Below are 12,498 nucleotides of genomic sequence, written 5' to 3'. Positions count from 1 at the left end.
TGCAAGGTTCAGAGAATGAATGAGTGAAGAAATAAAAGACTGTTCAACCGACGAGAAATAAAAACTGTGAAAGGACCCCTTGGAGGTTACCTTGTTTAAACTTTCCATTTTACAAGTGAGGAATAAGAGACCCAGGATGGTAAAGTGGGTCAGATGTAGCAGCATCAGGGTTTGAATCCAAGACCTTCTAGGTTACTATTAACCTCAGGAGGCATCCGTAAGCAGCCTCCAGGCAGGATTATACATCAGGAAGCATTTTTTCCAGCTCCCAGAATCCACTGGGAAAATTTGGCTAATCAGTAGCACATTAAGAGCAAGTGAACTTAAAATGGGAAGAATCCAACTAAACTGGCCTAAGGAGGCCCCCTACATGCCGTTGAGAACCAGGAGGGTCTTTTGAGCCTCAGTCTGGGCCACCAAAAGTGATCTCTCAGCACCAGGTTCATCATTTCCAAAGAGTAAAAAAAAAAATCAGATAACCTAAAATGATTAGTATTTGGGAAAAGGTGACCACGTCACCAGACACAAATACCCTGAATTTGTTGTCCTTCATAGGCAGGGGATAACTGGGTTGGAGCTGGTCTAGCCCCAAGATGTGATGCCATCCTAGAGGTTCCTTTAGCACTCACTTCTGAAGCGGCTGAGAAAGGCTAAAATGGATCATCTCTGGTCAACCAGTCCTCTCCCTGCTTGGACATCCCATTTCTTCTCCTCTTGGTCCCTCAGATCCACTCAGGGGCAGGATTTTCCTTGCTCACCTGGATATTTACAAACAAGTTTCCTCCTGGTATCTCGTTATATCTGTGTGTATCCCTTTCCATTAGTAAGGTCAATTAAATAATTTAATAGCAAAGACGTGAACCCAGGTGCATTTGAAGTAAGATTACTGAAGCAAACCTAATTATTTTTATGGCAGGTGCCTTTGATAACCTTGGTGAGTGATCTAACTCAGTGGCTATCATGGCAGCCGTCTTCTGTTCATTTTACAAGAAAGGTGTCTTGTGATTTTACAAGGTCCAATATTATCCTACGAATAAGGGAATAAAAAAGCTTTTATTGCTATATGCTAGACCCTGCACTAAGGGCTGGGGATACAGTCCCTGCTCTCCAAGTTGTTTCCATTCTCCTGCAAGAAGACAACCCTGAGGGAGCTGCCTGGGTAGTGTGAGAGCGGAAGAGCCCAGGGCCCCACATCTCTAAGCTTTCATAACAAGTAGCAGGCAGCTAAACTCGGCAGTTTTTTTTTGCCACTTTTCAAAGCCAGGCAAGAAGCCTGCTCCTGACCCTGAGACCTCTGGGTGTGGAGTTGGAGGTGGTACTTTCTCTTCCCTATTCTTCCAAGTGTAGGTGGAACTAATAAAACCTGAGTGCCAACCTCCTACAGTACACTCCACGGAATATATTCTCTAAACTCAACAAAGATGCATTATCCAATTCTTTTTTTCTTTGATGCTTAAGTGTTCAAATCTCATCCCATCATCCCTACCTCCGGACCCCAATATTTCTAGTTTATGAAGCTCCCTTTCCTAGTTTCATTATCCCTTTCTCTTCTCTTAAAAGTTCTACACACACTAATACTCTATCATTGGCTTGTTTTGGGGTGGGAGGAATACCATTAAGGAGTTAGAAGGTTCTGGAAGGAAGGAAGGGAAAAAAATTCAAATCCTAATATTTCAGAACACATTTGCCAAAAACTGTTTCTATGTGTAACTGAAAAAATAAATTCATAAAACCAGATCAAACAAAGGAGGTTCCAGTAAGAAAAAAGGAATCGGCACATCAAAAATAAATTTCCTAATTTTGTCCAGGATCTCCATCTTTTTTCTTTCAATTACGGAGCACAAACAAACATTCTCTGTAAGAATATAGTCTCTCTAATGATGGGAGCTTAGTTTACACTGTTAAGAAGACTTCCATCTGTTTACATAAATCTCCTCCATAAGCAACAGTGATTGGAGAAGCAATGATAGCATAACAGCTCAACTTTATCTCCAGTCTCTCTAAATCCAACCTGCCAGATTAATTCTTCTGAAGTATACTCCTCTAATCTCATTCTCCCCACTGCCTCGTGACGGGGAACTTCAGAGCTGCATGCCCCCCCATTCCTCTTGCCCGATGCTGGAGCCATAATCTAACACCTGCCACTGGTCTCGGAAAGGGCATCCCGGTTCACTGCTCTACAGCTCCACTCACCTTCCCTGTGACGATCAAACCCCAGTATCCTTCTCTGGCCAGTGGAGAACCAGCATCTTTTTTTTTTCTTCCTAAACCTTTACCTTCTGTCTTAGAATCAATACCATGTATGGGTTCCAAAGCCGAAGAGCAGTAAAGGCTAGGTCCAGGGTCCCACAGTTAGGAAGTGTCTGAGGCCACAATTGAACCCTGGACTTCCTGTCTTTAGCCTTGACTCTCAACCTAACGAGCCACTCCGCTTCCCTCATAGTTATTTTTCTCATTCTTTCTCTAAAAAAGCCCATACTATCTTAGTAACAACTCTTAACACAAAAAGGCAAAGGCTAGGCAAACAGATTAAATTTAAATCTTACAACCCACTGGGCTACCTCGCTGCCCCAGGGCAAGACGTCAGGGCAAAAGAAGGCCCGGGTGTTCAGAGACGAAGTGTTCACAGGATGAACAGCAAGGAAGCCAGTGGGTAGACAGGAGCAAAGTGTTCAGACAATCGGGACGCGTGTGAGATGCCCAACAGAAGATGCTAGAGGAAACCGTGAGGGCTGGGACCTTCACTTTCCTACTACAGCTCCAGCCCTCAGAGCCGTGGCCGGCACATAGTAAGCATCAAATGGAGGCTCCACTTTCTTTCTTTCGGGTGCCTCTTCCCTCTCTGATGGGAAGACTGGAGAGTGGTGCAAAGCTTGGCACTGGGCATCAACGGCTTCGACTCCATGGAGCCCGGGGCCCCCGGGACCGTGCCCTCCTTTTCTGGCTTCCTCTTGGATCATAAGCTCCTGGAGGGCAGACAGCCTTTCTTTTCCTAATTTGTCTCCCCAGCCCTTGGCACAGTAGTTGGCCCACAGCTGGGGCTTACTGAATGGAATGCCTTCATTTACTGAAATTCAAGGGCCCGTCATTCTTGAGATCCAATCCCACTTTTCGGCTATTATTTCTGACACCGTCTTCACCGGCAAAGCGGAACATGCCAGGGCTCTAAGCATTTCCTATGCCTTCTGGCCTTTGTTCTCCATTTTCTTTTCTCCGCCTGAAATGTCTTCCCACGGCTCAAACTCCCGGCGCTTCTCTAGCTTCTCCAGCGAGAGCTTCCCCACCTCCCCAAGCCTGGAATTCTTCTCCCTCTTCTGGAATTTCCCAGCACTGGCTACCTTCTCTTTGTGGCACTTCCCTCACGCTGGTCGTTCCTGTACAACTTCTCCTTGACCACACCATCAGCTGCCTAAGGGCAGGACCTCACGCAGCCTTAAGAGAATGACCGCCACAGGGCTAGGTTGGGGGAAGATTCTCTGGGCGGTGCTGGGAGGGGAGGAAGCTGGGCTCCTGCACTCTCTGGACTACTCCTAAGGTGCCTGGAGCAGGAGGTACCGACTGAATGTTTGCCGACTCCACGGAAATCATCCCCCTGGACCGTGGTTACCACCTAGAGCGAGAGCATCCCCCCTGCCTCTAGGTTTGTCTTTGTAGCCCCAGGCAGAGAAGGGTGGGCTCTGGGGCTCCTCATCGCCCTCCTTCCCCAGCCCTACCCCCATCGAGAAACAGAGTTGTTGAGGGGTCGAAGTACAGCTTGTGTGGCTTGTTCCTTTCCAGGAAAAGGAACAGAAAAGGGGCTTCGGAGAATCATTCTGATTTCAACAGGGTGAACGAAGAAAAGAAAAAAGGTCATGCTTAGTGTAAAAACACGTTTCGCCTTAAAAAAAGGTACAGCAGCCCCTCCCCAGCTGACTGTGGATCCAGGCCTGGCCACGCTCCTCCCTTCTCAGAACCAGGGAAAGCAGGCTGGTAAGACACGATCTGACTCCTCCGGGCTGCCAGAAGAGCCTCACCCCCGCCGGCTTGGCTTACGAGGCCCCTCCTGGCTTTGCCGAGCCTGTTATTCTCACCTCATCTCTACGACAGCCAGGAAAGGGAAGTGGGGAGAAAGGAGGGCATCAGCCTGATCGCTCTGTCCGTGAGGTAACTGGGGTCAGGGACCATTAGGCAACTTGCCCGCCTCCCACGGATGGGGCAGGGGGTGGGCTGCGAAGGCCCCAGCTGGGCAGTGGGATCCCAGCCCCCTCCCCCTTCGTCTCCCTGCTGGTCCCCAGGGGAGGAGATGGCACACTTCTCAACAGCTCCCAACTCCGAGCACCAGACAAAATGAGGGCCGAGACCGATGGCTCTTCGGAAGTATGTCAAGTCCTGGGCTGGACCTGGCTGGGACTGAAGAGGCCTGGGCTGGACAGATCTTTGGGCCCCTGCAGCTTTGGGGGTAGGAAAGCAGAAATGGCACTGCCACGGAGCCAGGAGATCTCTGTTGTGAAATGGCCAATACAGGATCCCAGATCTTGAGGCCACTGAAAACAACCCTTTTTTTTTTTTTACAGAAGAGGAAACCGAGGCACAAAGGGTTCAATGACATGCCCAGGGTCACAGAGCTTGTGTCTGAGACGGGATCTGAACCCAGGTCTGCCCGATTCCAAGGCCAGAGCACTCTTTACTGTGCACAGCGCCTTTCATCAGGCCCTTGGCTGTCTGCTGAGGCTGCCCCTCAGAGATCTGCCCTAACGTGGAAGCAACAACAAGCACAGGCCAGGCGGCCAAGGCCCGAGGGGAGGCCCAGGCTAGGTGCCAACCCCTCTCCCCGTCCCCATCCCTGGCCCTCGTCAAAGATCTCTGGAGCCCCGTGAGGGGGGAGGGGCCCCGGCTCTGCAGACCCACGCTGGCACCTACCTTGCTTCAGACGGATACTGGTTTTCAGGCATCATCTTTGGCATCGGCATGGGCTGATGTGGCGGCCGAGGGATGGCAAAGGTCTGCTGCGGCGGCGGCGGCGGCTGCTGCCTGGGTTCATGGAGGGAGTGAGGTGCAGGGACGGGGGCCGGGGCGGGCACGGGGGCTGGGGCAGGGGCTGGAGCGGGGCCTACGCCTTGCACGGGGCCTGCTGCGGGAGCATGGGCTGAAGCCTGCCCAGAAGCAGGAGGGGGGAGTAAGGAATTCTGATGGGCTGGTGACAAGGGGGTGGCGGGAGGGGTTAATGGCTTGAACCCAGAGGGGGGCTTCCTATCGTAGGCACTGTGAACAGAAAAAAGGAAAAGAGCTCTAAGGCAGCAAGCAGGCCACGGCCTGGCCGCTGTGGCCCCTACCACGCGGGCTCGCATCCCCGCGTTGTCAGGAAGTGAGAGCATCGACACAGAGCGATCGCTGGCGCCCCAAGGGAACGTCTGTACCTCCGAACGGGGCTGCGTCACAGACCTAACACTTGGACTGATGTTCTCAAAGATAATTTTAGCCCCTGCTTCCGGTTTTTTCTCTTAAATAATCATGACAGCTTTTTTTGGTGGAGGGGACGGGGACGTGCCGCGCTACCACCCAGAGCTTCCCTTTATTATATAGCGCCTGTGTATGATGCTATAATGACCTGGAATTAGCCAGGCTCGCTCCTGAAGAGGCTATTTCTGCGAGAACATTACTAGAAATAACACAGCGTCCCCTCTCCTCCCACTCCCGCCCCTTCCCCGGGCAGGTTTACATTGACTGCGCTTAGAGGAAAGGACGATCTAAAGTAACCCCTATTCCCAAAGGCTGGGATAGTCCTTAAGTAAAGGGCACGGAGGCCAGGCCTTCTTCATCGAGCCCGATTTCCAGATTACTTCTTTGATGTTTAAAGTTCACATTAACATAGGACAGACCTAAGGGAGGGGGGAAGAGACAAGAAACCAAAGTCCGGGGGGCCTGGAGCGGTGGGAGATTTTAGGGAGATCATCCAAGCTCTTGTGATTTCTGCATTTGGTCTCAGGCTTTGTGCTCCCTGAGCTCAATGGGCCCAGCCCCCTCCACCTACCAGTAATTGTAGAGGCACTTTTCTCCATAGTTAGCACCAAGGCCTTGCTCATGGCTACAGGAGGACAGCTCAGCAGAAGGGCTATGCAGCTCTCGCTTGATCTTGGCTGGAGGTGGGGCATGAAAAACCACTGAATGCAGAAAACGAGGGAGAAACAGAGACAAGGAGATTCATTAACAGGAAATACACACGTCTTCCGTCTTCAAGTCTTCCCTGAGCAAGCTCTTTCCGACCTAGAATCAAGCTGTGAGAGACAGCCAGACACCACCGAGGAGAACTTGCCATTTCAAAAGGATTCCACGTAGCATCTCCCCGTCCTTTCACTAAACAGATCTCCGTCCTACATTTCTTGGTCTATAGGCTGACTTCTGAAGAGGCTCCGCTCCAATCCGGCCTCCTTTCCCCGCTGCTGTCCCTACATCCCTTCCCCCCGAGATCTCTCCAGTCAATATGTTCTCTCTCTGCCTTGTTTGCACGGCCTACGTTAGACGGGGCGCTGCCGAAGGACAGACATCCCATTTGGCTTTTTTCTATTCCTCACTCTTAGCCCGGTGCCCGGCACATGGTGAGCCCTTCATAAATGCTGCTGATTGAAACGTTCTGAACGATCTTGTACTTGCCAGGGTTTCCCTTTTCCCCCCCACAAACTGGTGTTACTTTGCAGAAGCCAAAGACCTTCAAAGGGTCACAAAAGAGGAGCGAGCACGCTGTGAAGATCGTTCGTCCCACCCTTAAAGCCATCCCTTCTACAGTATCTCCCAATGTTAGCTATATCATTCCGGAAGTTACGAGATGAACTTCTTTGCCACCGGAAGACCCTGCCAAGTAAAAGACGATAAAAAGTCGTGTTCTTTCTAGTGCACAACAGCCAGGAGGTTTTGATTTTTCTCTGGCCGTTTGGGTCATCTACTTGTGATTCTTCTGAGATCTCGATGTTCCAAGACCAGGAACCCAGACGGCTTCCCAAGAGAATGAGCCTCCTGGCAGCAGGCATTTTTGGACCTGCCTCTTCACCAACACAAGGACACAAGGCCGTCTGCTCTTCCGTTACGTTCTGGGCCCAGCAGCAGGGCCCGTCCAGGGTGTGGGTACTGATGGAGGAGCTCAAGCAACTACCTATCCAGCTGCACATTACAAGCGTGGCAAGACGCAACGTTCACTCGATCATCCACTGAGCTATCTGAATGTGTGGATTGCTGGGCCCAACTTCCAAGTGGATGAAGATCTCATTAAGGAGTGACCGTTTCAGACGAGCTCTTTATCATTTATGTAACACAAAACAAATACAAGGTAAATGGGGCGGGGGGGGGGGGCCTAGAACAGCTGAGACTTGAAGGAAACAAGGATTTGGCAAAGATAGAGGCAGGTTGAGACAACCAGGAAAAAGGCCATAAGGCAGGAGGTGGAATATTGGGGGGGGGGGGGGACAAAGCAAGTGGGTCAGAATAAGGCACGGCTCCATCATAGAGCACAGGAAAGGAAGAAGTTATGTAGCCCCATAGAAAGGCAGGTTGGGGCCCAACTGGGAGGGATTTTAAAGCTAAATAAGCTGATATTTGATCCTAGAAATGATAGGGATTGATTTGTATGTACTGAGCAATGAGATTCAACCTATGACCTGTTAAGGCAGGCTATCCCACTTAGAGGTACTACCTATTTTAGGGCAGTTTTTCCTCATTTCAACCTTAAATTTGACCCTACAACTTGTACAAATCATTCCCATTTCTGCCTTAAAAAACAAATAAACAAACCCCCAAACCCCTTACCTTCTGTCTTAGAATCAATTCTGCATATTAGTTTCAAAGCAGGAGCATTGAGGGTTAGACAACTGGGGTCAAATAACTTGCCCAGGGTCACTCAGCTAGGAAATGTCCTAGGCCACATTTGAACTCAGCACTTTCTATCTCCAGGCCTGGCACCACTTAGCTACCTCCATTCACTTCTGCATTCTGGAGCCAGACGGAACAAGTCCCCTTTCCACGAGAAAGCCTTGAAAGGCAGCCTAGTTATTGTATTTTTCTAGGTATTTATATTTTCCTAACTCTTCTCTCAGGTAAACATTCTCAGTTCCTTCAATTAACCACCACACGGCATGAACTCACAGCCTTTTGTCCTCCTGATACCTTTCCTCTGGACGCTCTCGACTTATTCACATCCTTCCTAAATGTGGCATCAAGAACCGACTGTGACCCTCCAGATGTGGTCTGAGGAGGATGCAAAACCGCTAGCATCTATGCCCTACTCCTGGACCTTGGGCATCTTCTAATGTCATCTAAAATTGTGACTGCTTTCTGGGCTGCCAACTAAGCAGAACGATTATTTGGCTTGTTTTCTTTGCCAAGGAGAATGACCTCTGCACTGAAAATGGGGGGAAATGATTCTTGGGCATTCACAGCCAAGATAAGAAGAATATTAAGGAAACATTCCACTGCCCTATCTTGAGAGACTCACATCCCCTGCCCCAAATGAACTACTTCTTCCAGCACTGAACTAGCAGATGGGACTGCTGAGTCATTGTGAATCATATGTGAAAAATCAAAGAAAAGAAGAGAGGTACCATAAGACAAGAAGAATAAATATGGTCTTGATTTTCTTTTTCTTTTTTTCTTTTAACTTTTAAAATGAAAAAAAAAAAAAACCATTACCAAGTATTGGTTCCAAGGCAGGAGCAATAAGAGCTAGGCAACTGGGGTGAAGTGATTTGCCCAAGGTCATACAGTTAGGACATGTTTAAGGTCGGATCTGAACCCAGGACCTCCTGTCTTCAGGCCTGGCTTCCTACTATCCACAGAGCCACCTAGCTGTCCCTGCTCCCAACTTTCTAAAATGATAAGAGAATGTAACTGTCAAACCATAAGCTGATGGACTTAACTTGGATTTCTGGGAAAATTCTAGCTTAGATATTAAAGAGATGAATCACTAGAAAGGAAAGAGTTGATGACAGAGAGTTGGCAAACCTGACTTAAACAAGAACAGGTCATGCCAGACTAACCTTTTTTTAATTTTTGACAGGGTCACTAAACTTATAAATGAGAGAAACACTGTAAATATAGTTTTCCTAGACTTTTAAAAAGAGAATTTAATGCAAATCAAAACAACTTTGAGGTACCACCTAACACCTAGCAGATTAGCTAACATGACAGCCAATGAAAGTAATAAATGTTGAAGAGACTGTGGCAAAATTGGGACACTAATGCATTGCTGGTGGGGTTGAAAATTGATCCAACCATTCTGGAAGGCAATTTTGAACTATGCCCAAAGGCCTTTAAAAGACTGCCTGCCCTTTGATCCAGCCATAGCACTGCTGGGTTTGTACCCCAAAGAGATAATAAGGAAAAAAGACTTGTACAAAAATATTTATAGCCATGCTCTTTATGGTGGCAAAAATTGGAAAATGAGGGGATGCCCTTCAATTGAGGAATGGATGAACAAACCGTAGTATCTGATGGGGATGGAATACTACTATGTTGAAAGGAATGGCGAACTGGAGGGATTCCATGTGAACTGGGATGATGACCTCCAGGAAGTGATGCAGAGTGAAAGGAGCAAAACCAGGAGAATATTGTATACAGAGACTGATACACTGTAGCACAATGTAACGTAACTGACTTTTCTACTAGCTGCAAAGATACAGGACAATCCGGAAGAACTTATGAGAAAGAACACCATCCATATCCAGAGAAAGAACTGTGGGAGCAGAAATGCAGAAAAAAAATTTCCTTGATCACAAAGTTTGAGGGGAACGTGATTGGGGATGTAGACTCTAAATGATAATCACTCTATTGCAAGTATCAATAACATGGAAATAGGTCTTTATCAGTAGACACATGTAAAACCCAGTTGAACTTCTCATTGGCTATGGGAAGAGGCAGGGAGGAGGGGAGGGACAGAATATGAATCATGTAACCCTGGGAAAACATCCTAAATTAATTAAATAAATTTAAAAATAAATAAAAAGAATTTAATAAAGTATCTCATATTATTCATTGATGAAGATGAAGAGATGTAGACTTGTCAATAACATTACATAGAGAAACTGGTAATCTTAAGGGGTGAAGTAACCAGATTCAGTAGGTAGTGGTTAATTATCATTCATTGTCATTACACTGCATTGGAGAGATCCAGAGATCTGTGCTTGGTCCTATGTTACTATGGGATAAAGGGGTAGACAGAATGCTTATTTTTCTATGATGCAAAGCTAGGAAGGCTGGATGATGGAGTCAGGATCTCAAAAAAAAAAAAGTCAGCAGAGGAGAGAGCACCGGGCTGAATCTATTAAGATGAAATCCAATAGAAATAACCATATGGCCTTCTAATGGGGTTAAAAAAAAATCCAAATCACACACACAGGAGGGTGCAAGCGCATTCATGCAGTTCACCTGAAAGATTCTATAAGCTCAGTCTGAGTCAGGAATTCAATGTGGTAGCCAAAAAATTGGATCTGAGGCTGTGCTGTAAAGAACAGCTTTCTCGACTCACATCTGGAGCCCTCGGCTCAATTCACAACTGAGGGGAGGCAATGATAAAACTGGAAAAGAGCAGAGATGGCAGCCAGGAGAGCAGAGGTCAAGGTCATCTGAAGAAGGGCTGAAAGAGTTGGGATAGTTAGCTAAGGGAAGGCAAGACTCGGGATTTCACGACTGCTTCTAAACAACCTAAAGGACCCTGAAAGAGAGTGTAGGCTTGTTTTGCCTGTGCCCTATCCCCAACGCAGGACAGAACCAGGACCAATGGGTACAAACAGAAAGACAATTTTGGGCTTGGATTCAGGAAAACCTTCTAAGCAATCAGAGCTTTCCCCAAAAGGTCGGAGGTATCTCCTCACTGGAGGTTTCAGGCAGAGGCTGGTTGATCTGACCGCCATTATTTTTTGACTGTCAGTGACCAAGGAATCAGGACATTACAGTGGAGAGTCCTTTAGTGTGGGGGTCATTCAGTGACCCCTGAGGCCCCCTCCACTCTCAAATCCTGCAATTTCACCATGGACAGCCCTCATAGTGGACACTAAAGCTGGCTGCAGAACATAATAGGATGATAAAATTGGAGAGCACTGCATTTGGAAAACTGAGCCTCACTTATGATGCTCGGAAGCTAATTGCTGCCTGAATAATCCATGTATTAGCACCCAAATGCTCCTCATCATTCTCTCGATCCATCGTAGAAAGGTCAGCCTTCCGAAGATTTTTAAAAAATCAACCTACCGCTTACTAAGCTTTCTGACCACACCTGATCTTCTCAAATGCTCCATCTAACCATATGGAAGGATCTAAACATATATGTGGGTGTCCCTTTGTCAGAAGAGGGCTTTTCAAGCTGATTTCGGCCCCACAAAGTCAAATGCTTTTTTGTAATCAACACATTTAGCTAATCCCTACATTCTTTTTTTGGTTTTTGTTTTTATTTTTTTCCTTTTTTGTAATCCCTACATCCTTAAAACCATTCATCTGGATGACTGTGAAGATGGGATCTGTTAAGAGAAAATTGTCTGCAAAGGTTGCCAGGATCCCCTTTCATATTTTTATCTGAGATATTATTGGAACATACACACACCAGTCGCAAAAGACTTGAAATAGAAGAAAAGGTTGGCATTGAGATCAATAGCTGTTGACGTCCTCTCTCTAGCCACCTTTTCCTCTCTCAGAATCTGTCTCTTTGAGAGACCTTTGTTTGATAGGGGTATCATATGCCTTTAAAAGGATTCCCGTATGTGTTTCTTCTTTATGTTCTTATAGGCTCATAGGATTGGACTGCAGAGCCCTTCATATCCAACTCTCTTATTTTTACAGAGGAGGAAACGGAGACCAAGAAAGGTGAAGTCAGTTGCCCCGAGGCCACATAGATTGAAATATATCCAAGACAGGATTTGAACCCAGGTCCTCCTGCTTTGGAGCTAAGATTTCTCCTACTGTGCCACACTGGTTCCTTAGTCCTAGCAATGTCCCAAATTCTTCTTCTTACATGTTTATTTCCATTCCAACTGAATTCTACCAATGATTATTAGACGCTAGCCAAGTATACACCACCATGCTGGGCGGAGGGCTACAAATGCAAAAATACCAGCCCTCCCTGCCCTCAGAAATTTCGTATTCTATTAGGAAGAGGCAACATATATGGAGTTTAGGATATATAAAATCATTTGAGTGAAGAAAAAGCATTTCTAAGTGGGGAAATCAGGAAAGGCTCCTCAAAGGAGACTGCATTTGCGCTAAACCTTGAAGGAAGCGAAAGCCCCTAAGAGGGATGCATTCTGGGCCTCAGAGGGGGCCCAGGTGAAGGCACACAAAGCACAGCAGTTACTTAAGCGATAAGAGTTCAGCCCTGGTAAGGAGATGGTCTACCGTCTATGTTGATGACAGCATGTCATGATACTGTACTTTTCACACCTTTTTGTTATCTTCCACCCATTCACCTGTAAGTTTTCTGGGCTCCACCGGCATCACAGCAAACTTTCTGGGGACTCATTTTCCCCTGTACTCTTTTCCAAGGTT

At 47.2% G+C, this 12,498-nt stretch overlaps 1 protein-coding gene across 7 annotated transcripts in view; it reads right to left on the bottom strand.

Moving 5' to 3' along the window:
* The window catches only part of ETV5 (ETS variant transcription factor 5), a 55,907-nt gene that overhangs the window by 22,759 nt on the left and 20,650 nt on the right, over nucleotides 1-12,498 (bottom strand). For 6 of the 7 annotated variants that reach the window (XM_016429360.2, XM_016429358.2, XM_007485934.3 and 3 more), the window contains exons 6-7: nucleotides 6,011-6,140; nucleotides 4,900-5,241 (exon numbers count right to left, since the gene is read on the bottom strand). In XM_016429360.2, coding sequence (XP_016284846.2) covers nucleotides 4,900-5,241; nucleotides 6,011-6,140 — 472 coding nt within the window. The remainder of the gene's footprint in view (nucleotides 1-4,899; nucleotides 5,242-6,010; nucleotides 6,141-12,498) is intronic. The other variant, XM_016429361.2, reaches the window with a different exon arrangement.

Source organism: Monodelphis domestica, chromosome 2 (genome assembly GCF_027887165.1).
Source record: "Monodelphis domestica isolate mMonDom1 chromosome 2, mMonDom1.pri, whole genome shotgun sequence".
NCBI lineage: Eukaryota > Metazoa > Chordata > Mammalia > Didelphimorphia > Didelphidae > Monodelphis > Monodelphis domestica.
The sequence above is the reverse complement of the archived record's forward strand: the minus strand, read 5'-3'. Positions and strand labels throughout refer to the sequence as shown.